Consider the following 21,740-nt stretch of genomic DNA (forward strand, 5'->3'; position numbering starts at 1 on the left):
TGCCAAGATAGATTGGGGGCCACTGTTGCTAATCTTAGGATGGGTGCGTGATGGAATGGCCTGGCTAGGGTGCCACATGAAACCAAGTAGGTGGATGATATGGTGGTAGATGAGTGACAATCAATGATGGTTAGCAACTGTGTAAGATAAAAGTAGATTGGAAGGGCGTTATATTTACATTTACATTTTAGTCATTTAGCAGACACTCTTATCCAGAGCGACTTACATGAGCAATTAGGGTTAAGTGCCTTGCTTAAGGGCACATCGACTTTCGGTTACTGGCACAACGCTCTTACCCACTAAGCTACCTGCCGCCCTGCTTATATAAGCTGAGAGATTTTGTATGGAAGTCATTCAGATGGCAGGAGGCTATGTCCGTACCCCCTGTCATTGAATCCAATATTGTGACCATTAAATAATGACTGAATCCAATCTCCATCTGTGTAACATACTCTCTTGCATCCTGAACTTCTCAATACCAGAAACTCATCATAACAACTCCCCAGTCCTTAATGATTACGAGCATACCCATAACATGGTGCAGCCACCACTATGCTTGAAAAAATGTAGAGTGGTACTCGGTAATGTGTTGTATTGGATTTGCCCCAAACATAACACTTTGTATTCAGGACAAAATGTGAATTGCTTTTCCACATGACTGGGTGTATTGATTCAACATCCAAAGTGTAATTAATAACTTCACCATGCTCACTCAAAGGGATATTCAATGTCTGCTTTACATTTTTGTATCCTTCTACCAATAGGTGCCCTTTGCAAAGCATTGGAAAACTTCCCTAGTCTTTGTGGTTGAATCGGTGTTTGAAATGTACTGCTCGACTGAGGGACCTTACAGATAATTGTATGTGTGGGGTAGAGAGATGAGGTAGTCATTCAAAAATCATGTTAACACTATTATTGCACACAGAGTCCATGCAACTGATTATGTGACTTAAGCAAATTTGTACTCCTGAACTTATTTAGGCTTGCCATAACAAAGGGGTTGAATACCTATTGACTCAAGACATTTCAGCTTTTCATTTTTTATTAATTTGTAAAGAATTAGAAATTCCACTTTGACATTATGGGTTATTGTGTGTAGGCCAGTCACAGAAAATCTCAATTTTATCCATTTTAAATTTAGGCTGTAAAACAACAAAATGTGTAAAAAGTCAAGGTGTGTGAATACTTTCTAAAGGCACTATACTAAGACGATTATTGTTTTTAGTTCACGGTTATTGTCCATAATTGTCAGTTATACGATTATTGTGCCAGCCCTATGTAGTGCAGTATTCTGATGATACAGTATGTCTCTAGGCTGATGCTGTGACTGACTGTCTGACTTCCATTCCAACCCATACAGGTGTTCCCATCAAGGTGACCCACGTCAAGGAGGGCAAGTCCAAGGACACACCGCTGGACATCTTCTCTTACCTCAATGAGATTGGGTGAGTGACTTTCTCTTACCTTTGTTTTACTCTTATTTTACAATGGGATTGAGATTCCTTTATTGGCTGCATGGCTCCACCATTCGAGGGCAGTGTGTAAACCCTTACTGCAGTGTTTTGGGCAAAGTGTGGGTGCGTTCGGGCGAGAATACAGAAATATTGACTACTGTACTTAGTGAGAGAGCTTGCTAACAAATGGTTCCATTGTGGTCTCAGAGGGAGGCATGGAGTGGGAAGGATCGACATCGTGGAGAATCGCTTCATCGGCATGAAGTCTAGAGGTAAGGCAATGACGAGGTGTAATGAGAGCCTGTGTATAAGAGAAGAGCCCCTGAAAGGATCAATAAAGGTGTATTGAATAGGAAGAAAATTGACATTTTGTCCAATACTGTACCTCACTAGGTTTGGTTAACATGTACTTCTCTTTTATGGAGGTGGACAAACACACACATACAGTTGAAGTTGGAAGTTTAGCCAAATACACCTTAGCCAAATACATTTAAACTCAGTTTTTCACAATTCCTGACATTTAATCCTAGTAAAAATTCCCTGTCTTAGGTCAGTTAGGATCACCACTTTATTTTAAGAATGTGAAATGTCAGAATAATAGTAGAGAGAATGATTTATTTCAGCTTTTATTTCTTTCATCACATTCCCAGTGGGTCAGAAGTTTACATACACTCAATTAGTATTTGGTAGCATTGCCTTTAAATTGTTTAATTTGGGTCAAACGTTTCGGGTAGCTTTCCACAAGCTTCCCACAATAAGTTGGGTGAATTTTGGCCCATTCCTCCTGACAGAGCTGGTGTAACTGAGTCAGGTTTGTGGGCCTCCTTGCTCGCACACGCTTTTTCAGTTCTGCCCACAAATGTTCTATAGGATTGAGGTCAGGGCTTTGTGATGGCCCATGGTGTTTATACTATTGTTTGTACAGATGAACGTGGTACCTTCAGGCATTTGGAAATTGCTCCCAAGGATGAACCAGAGGTCTACAATTTTTGTTCTGAGGTCTTGGCTGATTTCTTTTGATTTTACCATGATGTCAAGCAAAGAGGCACTGAGTTTGAAGGTAGGCCTTGAAATAAATCCACAGGTACACCTCCAATTGACTCAAATGATGTCAATTAGCCTATCAGAAGCTTATAAAGCCATGACATCATTTTTCTGGAATTTTCCAATCTGTTTAAAGGCACAGTCAACTTAGTGTATGTAAACTTCTGACCCACTGGAATTGTGATACAGTGAATCATAAGTGAAATAATCTGTCTGTAAACATTTGTTGGAAAAATTACTTGTGTCATGCACAAAGTAGATGTCCTTACCGACTTGCCAAAACTATAGTTTGTTAACAAGAAATTTGTGGAGTGGTTGAAAAACTAGTTTTAATGACACCAACCTAAGTGTATGTAAACTTCCGACTTCAACTGTACATTCTAGGGATGGGGATTTGAAATAATTTCACTATTCGAATAGTATCATACATTTTTGTTGAATATCTGGATATTGAAAATACGTGGGTTTTTAACCTGAGCACTGCTGCGCGAGGGAGAGACCCTGGAAGTCTATTGCTGCAGCTTCAGAGGGGCAGGTATGTGTGAGATGGGAGCGAGCCGAGCAGACGGAGGGAGACGGAGCTGAAGTAACATTAGCCAAGGCAACTCGGCTACAGCCAAGACTAGCTAACTAGTAGCAGCCGCAATGTTATTTATCATCCCATATAACAGTGCCTGTCTGGACAATTAGCTAGGCTAATTGAGGCTACATGCTGCGCTTTCTCCCAACCCCATTCAGATAAAACAGCCTACCTGTTGGTTGCTCATTGTAGCCTACGCCTTTTCATTTACTTTTAATTCCGTAATTTTATTCCATCTTGCATTGCATTAGTGAACTCTCACTGCACTTTCTACACATTGAGCCGCTTTGATTGGCCAACATAAACAACAAGCTACACAGTGAAGGCTGCCGGTCTTTTTATGCTGCGCACATCATAAAAACTACATTGAAATGTTTGTTGTTTTATTAAATGAATCATTTGAAATGTCATGGTATATCCTTGTAGTACGTAAAAATGTCACATGGATATTTTAAAGCCTTTTCAGTGTTAAAATAGGCCTATATCTTTTCTCACAAGTATTTGAATACTGGCGTCCCTTCGGATATTCGAATAACCGTGCACATCCCTAATACATTCATAGATAAGCTAGCACAAAGACATACAGTACCTACTCCATAAATGCTAACGCTCATGTCATTTCCATTTGTAAAGCTTCCTGTCACATCTAGTGCTTTCAGGCAATTGCAGTCATTTTATCTCAGTGCTAAAAGGGGACACTTGCTATTCCACTTGCATAAAAGTGTCATGGAGGACACAATGAACACACTCCATCTTGGCAATCGTCCACTCCTCAGCGTGACTTCTAATTCCCCTCCGTCAAACAAAACTTCTCAGAACCCTCCCTTATTGCTACTCTACCGGTGTCACTACAGCATGTTTAGGGGCTGTGAGGGGCCAAGATGTTTGTGGCCCTGTCTCATATTAGACAGCATGTCACTCAATCCCCCAGCGGCCCCAGCCGCCGCCACACTGCCATTCTACTCCTCACAATAACCGGACTGGCAAATTGACTCGCCAACACACCAGAGTGGCAGGTAGAAATTGGAAAATGGGAAGGCCACTTTTCTCCCCCTTGGCTTCACAAAAGATCAGAGTTTATTTTCTCCACAGAAATGGGAAGAGGAGTGTGAGGTTTGACGGGGGTAAATAACTAGTACCGATTGTGTTTGTTGGGGGGATAAGCCACAGTGTTTGCACAAAAGATGCCAGAAAGGATTGAATAGTTGACAGACTGAATGTTTCATTTATTTGTATGTCTTGGGGAGTGGGGTCAAGAAGGTGTTGGATGGAAATGATTATCAAGAATGTTGTCAGTTCTCATGAAAACATTCAATGATGTACAGTACCAGTCAAACATTTGGACGCACCTACTCATTCCAGGGTTTTTCTTAATTTTTACTATTTTCTACATTGTAGAATAATAGTGAAGACATCAAAACTATGAAATAACACATATGGAATCATGTAGTAACCAAAGAAGTGTTAAACAAATCAAAATATATTTTATATTTGAGATTCTTCAAATAGCCACCCTTTGCCTTGATGACAGCTTTGCACACTCTTGGCATTCTCTCAACCAGCTTCACCTGGAATGCTTTTCCAACAGTCTTGAAGGAGTTCCCACATATGCTGAGCACTTTTTGGCTGCTTTTCCTTCACTCTGCGGTCCAACTCATCCCAAACCATCTCAATTGGGTTGAGGTCGGGTGATTGTGGAGGCCAGGTCATCTGATGCAACACTCCATCACTCTCCTTCTTGGTCAAATAGCCCTTACACAGCCTGGAGGTATGTTTTGGGTCATTGTCCTGTTGAAAAACAAATGATAGTCCCACAAGTGCAAACCAGATGGGATGGCGTATCGCTACAGAATGCTGTGGTAGCCATGCTGGTTAAGTGTGCCTTGAATTCTATATAAATCACAGACCGTGTCACCAAAATTCTCAAATTTGGACTCCAGACCAAAGGACAGATTTCCACCGGTCTAATGTCCATTGCTCATGTTTCTTGGCCCAAGCAAGTCTCTTCTTCTTATTGGTGTCCTTTAGTAGTGGTTTCTTTGCAGCAATTCGACCATGAAGGCCTGATTCATGCAGTCTCCTCTGAACAGTAGATGTTGATGTGTCTGTTACTTAAACTCAGAAGCATTTATATGGGCTGCAATCTGAGGTGCAGTTAATTAATTAACTTATCCTCTGCAGCAGAGGAAACTCAGGGTCTTCCCTTCCTGTGGCGGTCCTCATGAGAGCCAGTTTCATCATAGTGCTTGATGGTTTTTGTGACTGCACTTGAAGAAACTTTCAAAGTTCTTGAAATTTTCCGGATTGACTGACCTTTATGTCTTAAAGTAATGATGGACTGTCGTTTCTCTTTGCTTATTTGAGATGTTCTTGCAATAATATGGACATGGTCTTTTACCAAATAGGGCTATCTTCTGTATACCACCCATACCTTGTCACAACACAACTGATTGGCTCAAACGCATTAAGAAGGAAATAAATTCCACAAATTAACTTTTAAGAAGGCATACCTGTTAATTGAAATGCATTCCAGGTGATTACCTCATAATACTAAAAATAATATGCCATTTAGCAGACGCTTTTATCCAAAGCGACTTAGTCATGCGTGCATACATTTTTACGTATGGGTGGTCCTGGGGATCGAACCCACTACCCTGGCGTTACAAGCGCCATGCTCTACCAATTGAGCTACAGAGGACCACTCATGAAGCTGTTTGAGAGTGTGCAAAGCTGTCATCAAGGCAAAGGGTGGCTACTTTGAAGAATCTCAAACTTTTTTGGTTACAACATGATTCCATATGTGTTATTTCATAGTTTTGATGTCTTCACTATTATTTTACAATGTAGAAAATAGTAAAAATAAAGAAAAACCCTGGAATGAGTAGGTGTGTCCAAACTTTTGACTGGTACTGTATTTAAGACCTGTCAACCATTGTATGAGCTCTAACCTCTCCACTATGTGGCGGACCATGTTGTACAGAGGATTTGTAGAGAACTTTATTGTGATGATTAACTGGTTTAATTGATACGTTATGGAAAGAAAATGTATTTGTTATGAAAAAATATGTATATATTTTGTAGTTTTTTTCGGACTGGTTAGATAGCTATCAGACCAACTTAAACCGTTATTGTTCCGAGAATGTAGGACTAGTTGAATAAAAAAAAAATAAAAAAAATCTGAAGTGTGTGTGTACGCACGCCTGTGAGATTGTGTTGACTTGTAGACTTAATCCATGCTGCTCACAGTGTTTGATTATTGATCAGAGAAACATGCAAAGCAGGAAATCGCGTGAAATCAGTTTCGTAAATCCAGTGTCGAGCAAGATTAGTCGAGAGCGCAGACGATGGGACAGGACAAACTTGAGCTTGCAAGTTTGACTTTGGGCGAGAAGAAACATCATTGCCGCAGATCCCCCCAAAAATGCCTGAATAAAAAAATAAAAAAGAACCGTAAGGAAAGAAACATGGCTCAAATGTGTAAAAAATGTATTTGAAAGCATCAGTGTCCACCAACAATAGTCACGTCTTTGTCAAGTTTTCCCTCTCAATTTCTCAATATGCTCTCTCAAGTCGTGGCACCTTTTGGTTTCAATTTCTGTTTTTTGTCGATTGGATTTCAGGCTGGTGGGGGGCGAGCTTAGAGACTGGGGCATGTCTAGAAACCTTACACTGGAGTGATGACCGAACTAACAAACGCTTGCCCTTGGCCAGTCCAGTGTTGTTGAGTTTTCTTGGGTGCATGACGTCGAACAGATGCGCTTCAGAGCCACTTCTTTAGCTTGCTAGCCGGCGCCAAACGTCTTGGGAAACCCAGCTTAAACTTCATACATAAGCAAAGTAATTAAATAGCTATACTGTACGAGTTGAGTGGAATCTACTTGCTAAAGTTAGCTAGCTAATTACTTGTTTGTCTGATTATGGGCATAATGTGGATGTGGTCTAACAAGTTCATTCATCATACACTAGGTCCTGGCCATAATTTAATATAGCTAAATATAATGACTCCATTGTGTTGGGAATAACATGTGGGTAGTGTACACAAATAATAATTGCATAACGATAATAACATTGGAAAGAAAGGAAGGACTAGTGGGCTAGGTAAGAGTGCAGGAATTGAGATGAGGGCAGGATCCAATATTTAGGGTATTTATTCAGCCCAAGAGCACACACACACAGCATAAGGGGTTTGGAATTGTATGGAGACACGAATGGGAGAACCTGCTACCTTAACAGTACATAACCAGTGCCAAATAATAGAATGTAAACTGAAATTATTGATTAACCAACTAAACTCAGGTTAACATGTCGTCATGGTACACACAGCATTCAAAGGAGAACTGAGGACAAAGCAATGGCATGCATTCACCAAACATTTAACTGAGGAAAACTGATTTGTTTTATAGTAATGGTCTGATTAGGGCCTACCATTGTCTGTCAAATTATTTCCATTGGAGGTTTTGAGTACAGGCAGTAGTACAGGAGTCAAATCGCAGAGGGAGTCTCATCAGATCAAATGTTACCAGAGCCATTTGTGGAAAGTAGAACAACGATATATGTGCACACAGAAAATGTATCATTCAACATAAGCGTCCACCTAAAACAATGACATGAGCTCTGTCGCAATTAATCTCAGCTCCTCACTTCTTCTCTACTCGCATCCTTCTCAGAACCCATTGGAGGTCTGAGGGGAGGAACCTTGGATCCTCTTCTCCGATGGGGTTTTAGGAGACACCGAAAGGATGCAAGGAATCGAGGAAAGATAAAATGGCACAGAGTTGTTGCATGATTGCCTCAATATGTAATGGCAGACGTCACTATGGGACTGAGCAGAGGTGTACAATCCACGCCATTCGTCCGTATTATTGAACCATAAGAAACCTTCCTTAGATCTTTAGTTAAGAGAAACATAAATGAGCATACAAGTATGTTTAAGTGGTCATACAGTACATGACTGTTGGTAGTGCAGTGCCACACCTTTAGCTCCCTGGTGCAGCAGAGCAGACGCGCTAAAGATTAAGTTGCGGCGGAGGTCTGTGGAGGGGGTCTTGACCACACTCTGGCTGTTCTCCAGACGGCGGTAAAACTGGAACGTGTCCCAGGCACTGTTTGTGGACACGTCACCTCCCTCACAACCAGTGAAGATCTCCAGGGGTCTCATTTTTAAACTGTGCTTACATACAAAATATACCCCAAAATGTGCGTGTGCCAGTTTTCACACAAAAGTTAGCATTTATAAAAGTTGTACTTGACGTGAGAATAGGCTCACCTCCTCGCAAGTTTTAGACCATGCGTAATCACATCTCCTAGTGGTTGAAATATTATATTGCAAGCTGGCAAATAAGTACTGTATTTTGTGCAAATCGGGGATATGATGAAGAGCTTATTCATAAAAAAGAAGAAAACATTAAGAATGCAGCCATTTACCGTTACTGAGAAGAGCGAAAATCTGTGTTTTGTTTTTAGAATCTAAAATAATTAGACATAGTTATCTTTTTCCTATTTATTTTATTTTTATAACCATTGCAGAATAAATTCCTCACCTTTTCTGGCCGTGATGGGTTCATATTCCCGAAGGAGCCATACAACAAATTATCATCCGGATCTCTCATTTAATTGGCCCTTGTAAATAGATAGGCTATTTGTATTTCAAGTTTTGCAATATAGGCAGCGCAGTTTATAATACCGGTATACTGTAGAACTTAGCAGGTGAACAGTTGATATTTTCATTGAAGTAGGCCTTAGTAAGCTACTGTAATTGCATTATTTTGTTTTGCCTGCCTTCGAAAATGTTGCTGAATTCACAGGCAGTCCATCATATTTATGTTGGGGTTTTTATTTGTATTTTTTATTCAAACGTTCTGCAGACAGGTCCACGACAATTTGCCATTGTTTTCTCTTTTAGAAACTGACAGTCATTTTCCAGATAAAGCATAAGTTACTGCTAATGATTCAAATATCCTGCCAACACAGTAAATAGACCGGTAGCTTATGTAGGCAGGACATAGAAACCTAATAATCTATTGATAAACAAAGTATTGAACAACAATTGGTGTTTTGCATGCCGTGGCCTAATGCCAATAGTTCCAAATTACAGAAAATAAAGGGCGTTATTGTTACCATAAAAGGTGAATGAGGGCGTTTCAGGCGGAGTTATAATGCACGTTCACGCACCCACAGTTTTATGACAGGTCTGATTTATAATGGGAAACATGCGTATGTATGGCGTGCGGCAAGTTTATAAATCTCAATATTTTTGTACGTGCGCAGACTTTTCAGAAACGGTGCATGCAGAAATGTAGTGTGAAATGTATGTTTATAAATAAGGCTGCAGGTTCTTACAGTGGGGCATCAGCACAATCTATAGAGGACAGAAAGATACAGAAGATATAATTCAATTTAGTATGGAGTCGAAGGGCTGAATCCCACCTTAAAATCCTTATAGCTCACATTTTTATTCAAGCAACATCAATGCATGATTTACGCAAAAGTCTCAGTTGTGTCTAGGTGTTTAACAGTGTGTGTGGGAATGAACCGAATCGATGAGTGCAGAGTAGAGGGGCAAGCTCAGACGAACAGTGTAGTCCATCCCTGCCGAAAACACAGGTCTGGGGAGAACAGTGTAGTCCATCCCTGCCGAAAACACAGGTCTGGGGAGCACCACATGAGAGAGAGAGGTCACAAAACACTGCACTAAATCACACACAAGAAAAGTGTGTGCAAACAAAACACAGGCCTTTAATAGAGGGGATATACAGACTGAATAGACTCATATACACAACGTATATCCTACACTACACACACACTTGCATATACAGACCCATTACGCATGCTCTCATGCGCAACAAACATACACAGAGAGAGACAATAGGAGTGTGTTTACCGTGATCCAGGGTGGAGGAAAATCATCTGGTTGTCGTCAGGCATGGTGTTGGCACAGCAACTGTTTGAGATCACACTGGGACAATACCTCCTCCCACTGGTTTGGTAACTACGCCAACACAACAGGTACATCGACATTGAAGCAGGTGGAGGGATACATATGTGCTGAGTTGTGTAAGGCACAAGATGAGTTAGGGAACACCCATGACCCCAAAAGCCTTAGAAGAAAGTTATGTCAAGGTCAAAGTTGACTCACAGGTCCAAACTTGGCGTCCTCTGCCTCGTAGGTCGTAGGTGTAGTTGTCCAGGGTGATGAAGTAAAAGCCTGACTCCACCTTGTCAGACATATGTTCTCTACACACACACTGACCTGTCTCCTGAGAACAACTGCAGTGAGAGAGGGTACAAAATAGCAAATGTCATAACTTTTGAACACCAATTGAACTCTAACATCCTAGTGTTGCATTGAAGGTAACAGTCCATTTAAAGACTGCTGCTGTATCAACCGAGGCAACTATGGATAATCATTTAACCAAATGAGTGATAACATACTATGTGGGACTTAGGCGAGCTGTACCAATCCACGCCACTCATCAGTCAGTATGGCTCAGTGTTGAACAGCCTGCTGTCATTTCATGCCCAACCCTTGTTGTGGAGCGCTATCCTCCTATAGATTCACTTTATCCCTTACCTAACCTACTTGTACACATTCAGTATAGAACCATCCTCTGTATAGAACAATATTTCTAACCAAATAGACTTCAGTTGGTCAAAGTCAATAAAATGTAATCGTCTCTGTGACTAATAATAATGCCTCCATACAGCGTCAAAGTACAACTAATTATTAAGTTACAGGGGTGATTGATAGAAGTCATGGTTACCTGCAGGAAGTCACCGGAGTGCTGTGCATAGAGGAGAGCCAAGGTACTTGGAACAGAGTGGACTCCTGCATCTCCTATCTCTGTCAGCTATGCAGAGAACAACTTCCCCACCAGTGGAGGCTGCTGAGGGGAGGACGGCTCATAATAATGGCTGGAACGGAGCGAATGTAATGGCATCAAACACATGGAAACCATGTTTGATGTATTTGATAACATCCCACTTATTCCGCTCCAGCCATTACCAGGAGCCCGTCCTCCCCAATTAAGGTGCCACCAACCCCCTGTGTTCCCCAACACATAGTGAAAGTGGGCCTGCATGGAGAGGGATGGAGAGAGAGAGAAGATGGTTGGAGGTCATTCTCTTTTATTGTAACTGCACAACAATTGCCAGAGTAAAAGTAATCAAGACTGTATCTCAAAGGATGCAGTGAGGGCCTTCCCTGTATGTTATCACCCTGCCTCTCCCTCCCAGTCATGCTGGTCACATTCCTCCTTCCATACTAACCCCTTTGGTAAAAACCAAAGATACTGGTAACTTATGTGGTTAAACGTTAATTAACTAGCTGCTACCTGACGCAAACCTAGCTTGCCTAATCAATAGCCTGCTTTAATAACAGAAGACCAAATAACTAGCTAACTACTTACATTTCAATATTGAAATCATAGTTGGTTAGGTTCTCTACTGAAAAACTATCGCGCTTACCTTTTTGTCGGCCATCGTCCCTACTTCACCATCACCTTGCCTTTCATCGTCAAAATCCGGTTTCCACTAGATAACAACCACATAGTAAAAATTCCACATAGTAAAAATTGACTTTATCGTAAAAATTGAAAAAAAACTAAAATTAGCTTTTTGGTCTTGATTTAACGTTAGGGTTAGGCATATGGTTAGCAGTGTTGTTGTTAGGGTTATGTTTAAAATCAGATTTTAAAAAGAGAAATTGTAGAAATAGGCTGAATTTAGTCATAATAATGATGCATTTGTGGCTGTGTTCACTAACTAATGACGACCATGTTCATTGGCTAGAATCTTGACCTCTAATAAAATGATAGTTAAAGGTTGCAAGAGCAAGATTTTTTGGGGTGTGAAGAGAAATCCATGTGGGGATGCGATGTATTTATGAGAGCGCAGTAACTTCTGAGTCTTGACATGTATTAAGTGTCTCTGCAAAACAAAACAAAAATCTCTGCCCTCGAATTTAATAGTTTGCGTGCGGCAATGATGTTCTGCTCACTCAGTCACGTTTGCGATTTAAGTTTAATTTGCGCGCCCCCGCTGCCTGTGCGCTCGCCGGACGCATCCTCTGCTCGCTCGACCACTGGCTCTCCAGTGTTTGCTTGCTCAAAGACGTTTAATCTTTGTCGACAGCGCCATCTCGCGCGCAATGGACTGATTTGACAGCATAAGGAAGCAATTTTAGTGTACGTGGGCTGGATTCCCAAAGGCATGCACCAGCTCAGCCCAGGTAGGGTTAATGATTAGTCTTAACCCCTCTACCCCCTCTAGCAGAGTTGGCCTAGAGACAGAGAAACTGTTTAAAAGATTAATGCCTGGAAATCACTGGCCTTTTGTCTGCCTAAATTTAACTAAGCCATGGTTGGTTTAGCTAAGGTAAGATAGGCTAGCTTAGACAAATGAACACTAAAAGGCTAACTGCTGAATTTTGGGTGCTTAAGGTAAATTGGGTTAGAGGGCAGTTTTAACTGTTTTATCAGATGGTGACAGCAGAAATTGCCCTGTTTTGCCATATGTTGCCCTCTCCACTAAACCCAGTCTTAGTGGCTCAGATTGCCACTTTTTGAGGTTTAGATGATTAGTAGTTTTGCTAAATCCTCTTTTGGGCAGCCGGTGCTGTGTAAATGCTTCTCAATTTTCAGATTATGTTTGGGTCCCCCATCCCCTCTCACCTTCAGGTAGGCTACATCTAAGACAATAATTGTATAGAACTTAGAAAGGTACTCTTTTAACAACACTCAATGTAAGGCCCATCCACAGATGTGAAAGTAATGGAAAAGGATGAAGGGCTTCCACCACAGGAATATCATCCTTCAATCTATTCTGTTAATGCTGCCTATGCATGCAAACCGTAGTTGATTAAACAGAGATGTCCCAGTGGTTTAGCATATTTGAAGAAACATATAAACTCTGCTCCTCTTTCCTCTGCTCCTGTCTCATTTTTTGGCATTCTTTTCTTCTCCTCCTTCACCTCATAAGACAGACCGCTGAGTGACTGCTTCATTTCTCTTGTCACCCCCCTCTCCCCCCTCCGTCCCCCTCAACAGTGCAATAGGGGTAAATTGCAGGGTAGGGAGAGCCCGGGTCCTAGATCTGGGCAGGTGGGGGCTTCCTACCCTGTCATTTGCCCACGACAGGCTCATTCTGAATGGGGTGAGATACCGTGGTGCTGACCTGTCTGTCAGCCACAGTGGAGGAGGGTGAAGATGGCTGGTGCCTAATAGAGCTGTCTGAGTTGAGTTGGTCCTGGAAGGAAGGACGATGACGTTATCATGGACACAGGAAACGCCATGGCCCCCAAGTACTTTATGTCCACGCGAGATAGAAATGTATTTTCTTTTTTTATCCAACCCCCCGATATACATACATACATTCAGTGGCCAGTTTATTAGGTACACCAAAATATACTCTACAAAAATATAAACGCAACATGTAAAGTGTTGGTCCCATGTTTCATGAGCTGAAATAAAATATCCCTGAGATTTTCCATATTCACAAAAAGCTTATTTCTCAAATGTTGTGCACAAATTTGTTTACATCCCTGTTAGTGAACATTTCTCCTTTGCCAAGATAATCCATCCACCTGACAGGTGTGGCATATCAAGAAGCTGATTAAACAGCATGATCATTACACAGGTGCACCTTGTGCTGGGGAAAATAAAAGGCCACTCTAAAATGTGCAGTTTTGTCACACAACACAATGCCACAGATGTCTCAAGTTTTGGGGGAGTGTACAATTGGCATGCTGACTGCAGGAATGTCCACCAAAGCTGTTGCCAGAGAATTGTATGTTTGTTTCTCTATCATAAGCCACTTCCAACGTCGTTTTAGAGAATTTGGCAGTACGTCCTACCGGCCTCACAACTGGAGGCCACGTGTAACCACGCCAGCCCAGGACCTCCACATCCGTCTTCTTCACCTGCGGGATCGTCTGAGACCAGCCACCCGAACAGCTGATAAAACTGTGGGTTTGCACAACCGAATAATTTCTGCACAAACTGTCAGAAACCGTCTCAGGGAAGCACATCTGCGTGCTCGTCGTCCTCACCAGGGTCTTGACCTGACAGCAGTTCGGCGTCGTAACCGACTTCAGTGGGCAAATGCTCACCTTCGATGGCCACTGGCACGCTGGAGAATTGTGCTCTTCACGGTTGAATCCCGGTTTCAACTGTACCGGGCAGATGACAGACCGCGTGTGGGCGAGCAGTTTGCTGATGTCAATGTTGTGAACAGAGTGCCCCATGGTGGCGGTGGGGTTATGGTATGGGCAGGCATAAGCTACGGACAATGAACACAATTGCATTTTATCAATGGCAATTTGAATGCACAGAGATACCGTGATGAGATCCCAAGGCCCATTGTTGTGCCGTTCGTCCGCCACCATCACCTCATGTTTCAGCATAATAATGCACGGCCCCATGTCGCAAGGATATGTACACAATTCCTGGAAGCTGAAAATGTCCCAGTTCTTCCATGGCCTGCATACTCACCAGACATGTCACTCATTGAGCATGTTTGGGATGCTCTGGATCGACGTGTACGACAACGTGTTCCAGTTCCCGCCAATATCCAGCATCTTCACACAGCCATTGAAGAGGAGTGGGACAACATTCCACAGACCACAATCAACAGCCTGATCAACTCCATGCGAAGGAGATGTGTTGTGCTGCATGAGTCAAAAGGTAGTCACACCAGATACTGACTGTTTTTTTGATCCACGCCCCTACCTTTTTAAAAAAGGTATCTGTATTCCCAGTCATGTGAAATCCATATATTAGGGCCTAATGAATGTATTTAAATGACTGATTTCCTTATATGGACTGTAACTCAGTAAAATCTTTGAAATTGTTGCATGTTGCGTTTTTTATATTTTTGTTCAGTGTAGGTGATGGGAGTGGAACCCGGCGTGGTCGTCTGCTGTAATAGCCCATCCGTGACAATGACCGACGAGTTGTGTGTTCCGAGATGCCGTTCTGCACACCACTGTTGTACTTGCGCCGTTATTTGCCTGTTTGTGGCCCTCCTGTTAGCTTGCACGATTCTTGCCATTCTCGTTCGACCTCTCATCAATGAGCTGTTTTCGCCCACAGGACTGACGCTGACTGGATGTTTTTTGTTTGCCCTTGCACCATTCTCTGTAAACCCTAGACACTGTCGTGCATGAAAAGCCTAGGAGGTCGGCCATTTCTGAGATACTGGAACCGGCGCGCCTGGCACCGATGATCATACCACGCTCAAAGTCACTTAGGTCACTCGTTTTGCCCGTTCTAAAGTTCAATCGACCAGTAACTGAATTCCTCGATGCCTGTTTGCCTGCTTTATATAGCAAGCCACGGCCATGTGACTCACTGTCTTTAGGAGTGAGCCATTTTCGTGAACGGTGTACGTAATAAACTGGCCCCTGAGTGTACACACAAACACACATCAGGTTGGAGAAGCTGAAGCAGAGGGCAGCCGCAGTGCAATGAGCAGTTTTTAGGGGTTTAAGTTCCTTGCTCAAGGGAACATCAGCTGTAGGTGGCACCTGAGATATTGATGCCAACAACCCTTCGGTTGCCCCCCCTCCCCCGTCAGCACTGGGATTCGAACCGGCAACCCTTCACTATTTTGAAAGGCAATGTGTCTCTACACCTTTTCTTCCTCACCTTGTTCTGTGTGTATGTTTGTGTGCTCCCCCAGGTATCTATGAGACCCCAGGAGGCACCATCCTCTACCACGCTCACCTGGACATAGAGACCTTCACCATGGACCGAGAGGTCAGGAGGATCAAACAGGGCCTGGGAGTCAAGTTCTCTGAGATGCTTTACAACGGTACGTTTGGAGAATACCGCAAGTTAAACCCCAAACATTAAAACAATGCTCACATAACATTCAGAAATGGTGGATTGGGCAAGGGGTGGGCAATCACAAAATGATTGGTCAAAAGCTGTCTCTATCCAGCCTTATATAATTTCCCCTTGCTTTCAAATCACCTTACATTGATGATAAATAGGTTAAATTATGCAAAATACATAACAATGTGTAGCACCCACCTGACATGGGTGACGAATGGCAGACGGCAGCCATTTTGTGCCAGAACACCTCACACAGTGGTCATCACGGTGATTGATAGGTGAGGAATGACTGTGTCACTAGAAGTGGTGTGTTGTGTATCTCTGTGACTGAATGACTGCGGCCTAGCTGCCTGTCCGCCTGGCTCAGGTGTCCTAATCCCCCAGCCTGCCTGTCCCCCGGCTGGCCTGCCTTCATCCCTATAATAGCATCACAGCCATTAGAGACTGATTACTGAGCCACTGCAATTAAACCCTCATGGGAGGAGGGAGCTGGCCATGCAGAGAGACCAGGGAGAGAGGGAGCGCCACCGAGGTACAGGCGCTAGCTAGCACCCTCCAAAAGGGGGGCATAAATTAAACTCATTATGGTCTTAAAGCTTGAAATACCACTGTCTCGGCTTGGTCCTTACGTGGCCCACTGCATGTGCCAAAGGCACAGAGGATTCACTACACAAAACAGCGAGAGGGCAGAGATGACAGCTGTGGCTGGATCCATCCACTCAGTCCTGTCCTGACTGTATGATACTCACCCCAGTGCAGATTCAGTGGGAAGAGAAAGGGTGAGCGGGTTGTTCTTACATTTACATTTACATTTTAGTCATTTAGCAGACGCTCTTATCCAGAGCGACTTACATCAGCAATTAGGGTTAAGTGCCTTGCTTAAGGGCACATCGACAGATTTTTCACCTAGTCGGCTCGGGGATTAGAACCAGCGACCTTTCGGTTACTGGCACAACGCTCTTACCCACTAAGCTACCTGCATCCCCGGCACTATTCTTGGGATGGAGATAGCTAGTGAGGTGGAAGGGCATGGAAAAGCGAGCAAGCCACCCCATGGAGATGGGCTTATTTACCCTCTACCGCCCCACCCATCACCCCCCCTCGTCCAGATGTCCCTCAGCCAGACAGAACAGATCACCTGGGTAGGGCAAGACTGGGGAGGAGGGGGAGGGGTGTGAGCTTTACCTGGAGCGATGGGACGAGCACTAACATGAGGGGTGTAATGGGAGGAGAAAGGAGGATGGGGTTGAGGGGGGTGGGGGGGTCACAAATGTGCACCATTGAGTCAGGCTTCTAATGGGGGCTTAAGGAAGCCCATAACATCCCTGTGAGCTGGAGTTGGTAGGAGAGGAGTGGGGGGCTGCTTTCCTCCGTTCATGAAACCAAGTGTCCCTTTATCTAAAATGGAATTCCTTATTTCCTTGTTGTCCCCAGGTTTCTGGTACAGTCCGGAGTGTGAGTTTGTGCGGCACTGCATAGACAAGTCCCAGGAGAGCGTGGAGGGCAAGGTGCAACTGTCTGTCTTCAAGGGCCAGGTCTACATCCTGGGCCGTGAGTCGCCCAAATCACTCTACAACGAGGAACTGGTCAGGTAAGGACCTATAGCATTGTGTGCATGCCCATTAGCTCTGGCTCTGGGTACAGTATAATCATATATGCAGTATCTCCATTGTTTTCTCGGGTCACTTGGCTTCGTCCTCCACTGACCCCACACCAACAATAAATGGACACTGGCTACAACGACATCAGAGTGTGGAGCAGGGGTGTCAAGCTCAATTTCTGGAGGGCCCTCTCTCTCCCCCCCAATGGCCTTTTAGCTGTGGAAAAGTGAGTCCATTCAGGCCCCTGACCCCCCATGCCCTCTATACCCCCTGGGCTGGCTTAGTGCTGACCCAAGCAAAGCCCCCATATGCCCCCTTCTATCTCCCAGCCACAGCTAATGGCATTTCCAGCCAATGGAGAAGAGAGCTCTGCTTTTAGGGCCAAAGCACAGGTTTCATGCTAGTTAAGCAGGGGGAGGTGTGCAGCTGAGAGCTCGACCGCTCTCTCTCTTTCATACACACACAATCACTCTCACACGCACACACTCGATCTCTGTCTCTCTCTCTCTCTCTCTCACACACACACACACACACTCCTGTTGGATTTGACGTCGGAGGGACTGAGTGTTGGGTTGCACTGGAGGAGTCCTTAAGGGCACTATTCTGAGGTAACAGATGGGCTGAGTGTCCTGTGAATGATCCCATTGTGGCCCAAAGTCTACTTATACCACCTGAAGAACTGCCCCGCTCTCACACACACACACCATTTAACCCTCCAAACCCAGGCTTAGACTGTAAGACCCTGGCGGCCGGCTAGCTGCATCTTCTCAACAGTGTCATTAATACACACGCTGCATTGATCTGGGACAAATGTCACAATGTTGCCTGCTAGGTGTTGGAAACCAGCTTCCACAGCCATTCAACGTCCCATAGACGCCACTCATAAGATGGTAGTTAGTTAGACAGGGAGCCTTGTTTTGAGAGTTGATGATGGCATCTGCTTTTCTTCTCTCTCTGTCATCTTTATTCTGTCGTTCTTTGATTTCCTCCTGCACGGTTTGTCTCTGAAGGATGAGTGCAGGTCTTAGATTAGCAGCTGGGCCTCAGTGGAGGAGGAGCAGAGGGTGGGAGGGGGTCAGCGCTGCAGGTAGAAATGACTGTAATTACCTAGAGCACATACACACTCTCTCTCACACCTTTACAAATACACACACGGAGAAGGAGAAAGGACCGAGCCACAAGAGGCCTATATAATAGAAGATGTTCACAGGCACCATGGTTACATCACAGGAGTTGCTTACAAAAGAGTGGTTACAGACAGAAAAACATCAGGTTAAATCAATTTCCTCTACATTTAATCTACTTAGGAGTTGATACACAACTGGGATGTTGTCTACAACTGACTTGTGTGCCTGTTTGTCTGTGTATTTGTGGTAGTTTTTTCCTCTGAAATCACAAACATAAATAGCAAATGCATTGAGACAAATCAATTTCACATTTTACAAAGAGTGGAACATCAATGATACAATTATTCCTGTGGTTAATAATGTAATTCACCATTCTACGTCTCCTGTGGGCTAGACGGGTGTTGAATCACTTGTTCAGCTGAGAATAATCAGTTGTATGAGCTATTTCCTAACCACATAAACCTACACACTAACTTGCCTTACACCCCTCTTCTTTCCCCAGTATGGACGTGCAGGGCGACTACGACCCGTGTGACGCCTCTGGATTCATCAAGATCAATGCTGTCAGGTCTGTGTCCAAAAAAGTAGAACATTTTCAAGAAGGCTTCTTGAGTGTTAACTGTGTTTTTTGTTGTCAATTAACTAACTCTCTCACTGCAGGCTAAGGGAGTACCACCGTTTGCTGGGTGAAGCTCGATCCAAGCACTAAGCAGTCGGCCTTGGACCATCTTCTCTCTCTCTCTCTCTCCACTGTGTCTTCAGCAGCTTTAGACTTCCCAATGTGTACTCTGTCATCCATCTAGCCTTACCAGAGAAGTGCTCTAGTTGAATATTTCATATTAGGAGGTGTTACAGTAGGTTCTAATAAAACATATTTGGATCATTTGAAGTGTCTATTGCTGTCACACTTTAATGTTGTGCTTTAGAGAGTAAATGAAAATGCTTACATTGACTCAGTATATTTGATGTGTCGTTTTGGCACAACAGTCATATCAGTCACTAAACCCTAAACCTCAACTACATCTCAAAATGAATAATGTGGAAATTGAGCAAGTTGAGGAGACTAAACTGCTTGGAGTAACCCTGGATTGTAGACTGTAATGGTCAAAGCATATTGATACAGTAGTTAAGATGGGGAGAAGTATGTCCATAATTAAGCACTGCTCTGCCTTCTTAACAACACTATCAACAAGGCAGGTCCTACAGGCCCTAGTTTTGTCGCACCTAGACTACTGTTCAGTACTGTGGTCAGGTGCCACAAAGAGGGACTTGGGAAAATTGCAGTTGGCTCAGAACAGGGTAGCACGGCTGGCCCTTAAAAGTACATGGAGAGCTAACATTAATGACATGCATGTCAGTCTCTCCTGGCTCAGTGGAAGAGAGATTGACTTCTTCACTGCTTGTTTTTGTAAGAGGTGTTGACAAGCTGAATGTACCGAGCTGTCTGTTTAAACTACTATCACGGAAACTCATGCATACCCCACAAGACATGCCACCAGAGGTCTCTTCACAGTCCCCAAGTCCAGAACAGACTATGGGAGGCGCACAGTACTACATAGAGCCATGACTACATGGAACTCTATTCCACATCAGGTAACTGATGCAAGCAGAATAATCCGTTTTTTTTTTAAACAGGTAAAAATGCACCTTATGGAACAACTGGGACCGTGAAGAGACACACACAAGGGTATAGACACATGCATACGCACACACTGTGATATTGTTGTATGGTGGTATTAAACATTTTGTATTGTAGATAGGTAGTGGTGTAATAATGTCATATGATGTACTGTTTTATATTTTGTTTTATATGTAATGTAAGTGCTTTAATATGTTTGGACCCCAGGAAGAGTACCTGTTGGCTTGGCAGCAGCTAATGGGGATCCCTAATTTTCTTCACGTTTGAGAAAATGGACACACTAAAGCTCACTTCAGGGCTGCATGTTTGTCTTTGTTTATAGATGTTCTGTGAGGGGGTTCAGGGTATCTGGGAAGCTGTATATGTTAACAGTATACAGTGAGGGAAAAAAGTATTTGATCCCCTGCTGATTTTGTACATTTGCCCACTGACAAAGAAATGATCAGTCTATAATTTTAATGGTAGGTTTATTTGAACAGTGAGAGACAGAATAACAACAAAAAAATCCAGAAAAACACATGTCAAAAATGTTATAAATTGATATGCATTTTAATGAGGGACATAAGTATTTGACCCCCTCTCAATCAGAAAGATTTCTGGCTCCCAGGTGTCTTTTATACAGGTAATGAGCTGAGATTAGGAGCACACTCTTAAAGGGAGTGCTCCTAATCTCAGCTTGTTACCTGTATAAAAGACACCTGTCCACAAAAGCAATCAATCAATCAGATTCCAAACTCTCCACCATGGCCAAGACCAAAGAGCTCTCCAAGGATGTCAGGGACAAGATTGTAGACCTACACAAGGCTGGAATGGGCTACAAGACCATCGCCAAGCAGCTTGGTGAGAAGGTGACAACAGTTGGTGCGATTATTCGCAAACGGAAGAAACACAAAATAACTGTCAATCTTCCTCGGCCTGGGGCTCCATGGAAGATCTCACCTCGTGGAGTTGCAATGATCATGAGAATGGTGAGGAATCAGCCCAGAACTACACGGGAGGATCTTGTCAATGTTCTTAAGGCAGCTGGGACCATAGTCACCAAGAAAACAATTGGTAACACACTACGCCGTGAAGGACTGAAATCCTGCAGCGCCCGCAAGGTCCCCCTGCTCAAGAAAGCACATATACAGGGCCGTCTGAAGTTTGCCAATGAACATCTGAATGATTCAGAGGAGAACTGGGTGAAAGTGTTAGTGGTCAGATGAGACCAAAATCGAGCTCTTTGGCATCAACTCAACTCACCGTGTTTGGAGGAGGAGGAATGCTGCCTATGACCCCAAGAACACCATCCCCACCGTCAAACATGGAGGTGGAAACATTATGCTTTGGGGGTGTTTTTCTGCCAAGGGGACAGGACAACTTCACCGCATCAAAGGGACAATGGACAGGGCCATGTACCGTCAAATCTTGGGTGAGAACCTCCTTCCCTCAGCTAGGGCATTGAAATTGGGTCGTGGATGGGTAT

At 43.5% G+C, this 21,740-nt stretch overlaps 1 protein-coding gene and 1 long non-coding RNA gene across 2 annotated transcripts in view; one reads left to right on the plus strand and one right to left on the minus strand.

Moving 5' to 3' along the window:
- The window catches only part of LOC121582504 (argininosuccinate synthase), a 46,750-nt gene extending 27,225 nt beyond the window's left edge, over positions 1-19,525 (plus strand). Inside the window, exons 10-15 of the mRNA XM_041898352.2 lie at positions 1,361-1,445; positions 1,662-1,726; positions 15,754-15,885; positions 17,343-17,499; positions 19,139-19,204; positions 19,297-19,525. Coding sequence (XP_041754286.2) covers positions 1,361-1,445; positions 1,662-1,726; positions 15,754-15,885; positions 17,343-17,499; positions 19,139-19,204; positions 19,297-19,345 — 554 coding nt within the window. The 3' untranslated portion in view covers positions 19,346-19,525. The remainder of the gene's footprint in view (positions 1-1,360; positions 1,446-1,661; positions 1,727-15,753; positions 15,886-17,342; positions 17,500-19,138; positions 19,205-19,296) is intronic.
- On the minus strand, positions 9,143-10,341 carry LOC121582506. The gene is made up of 3 exons (XR_006003361.1): positions 10,214-10,341; positions 9,959-10,066; positions 9,143-9,725 (listed from the first exon to the last, which is right to left on the minus strand). It is a non-coding gene; the product is annotated as an uncharacterized LOC121582506 (long non-coding RNA).
- Positions 19,526-21,740: the final 2,215 nt, after the last annotated feature.

Source organism: Coregonus clupeaformis, chromosome 15 (genome assembly GCF_020615455.1).
Source record: "Coregonus clupeaformis isolate EN_2021a chromosome 15, ASM2061545v1, whole genome shotgun sequence".
NCBI lineage: Eukaryota > Metazoa > Chordata > Actinopteri > Salmoniformes > Salmonidae > Coregonus > Coregonus clupeaformis.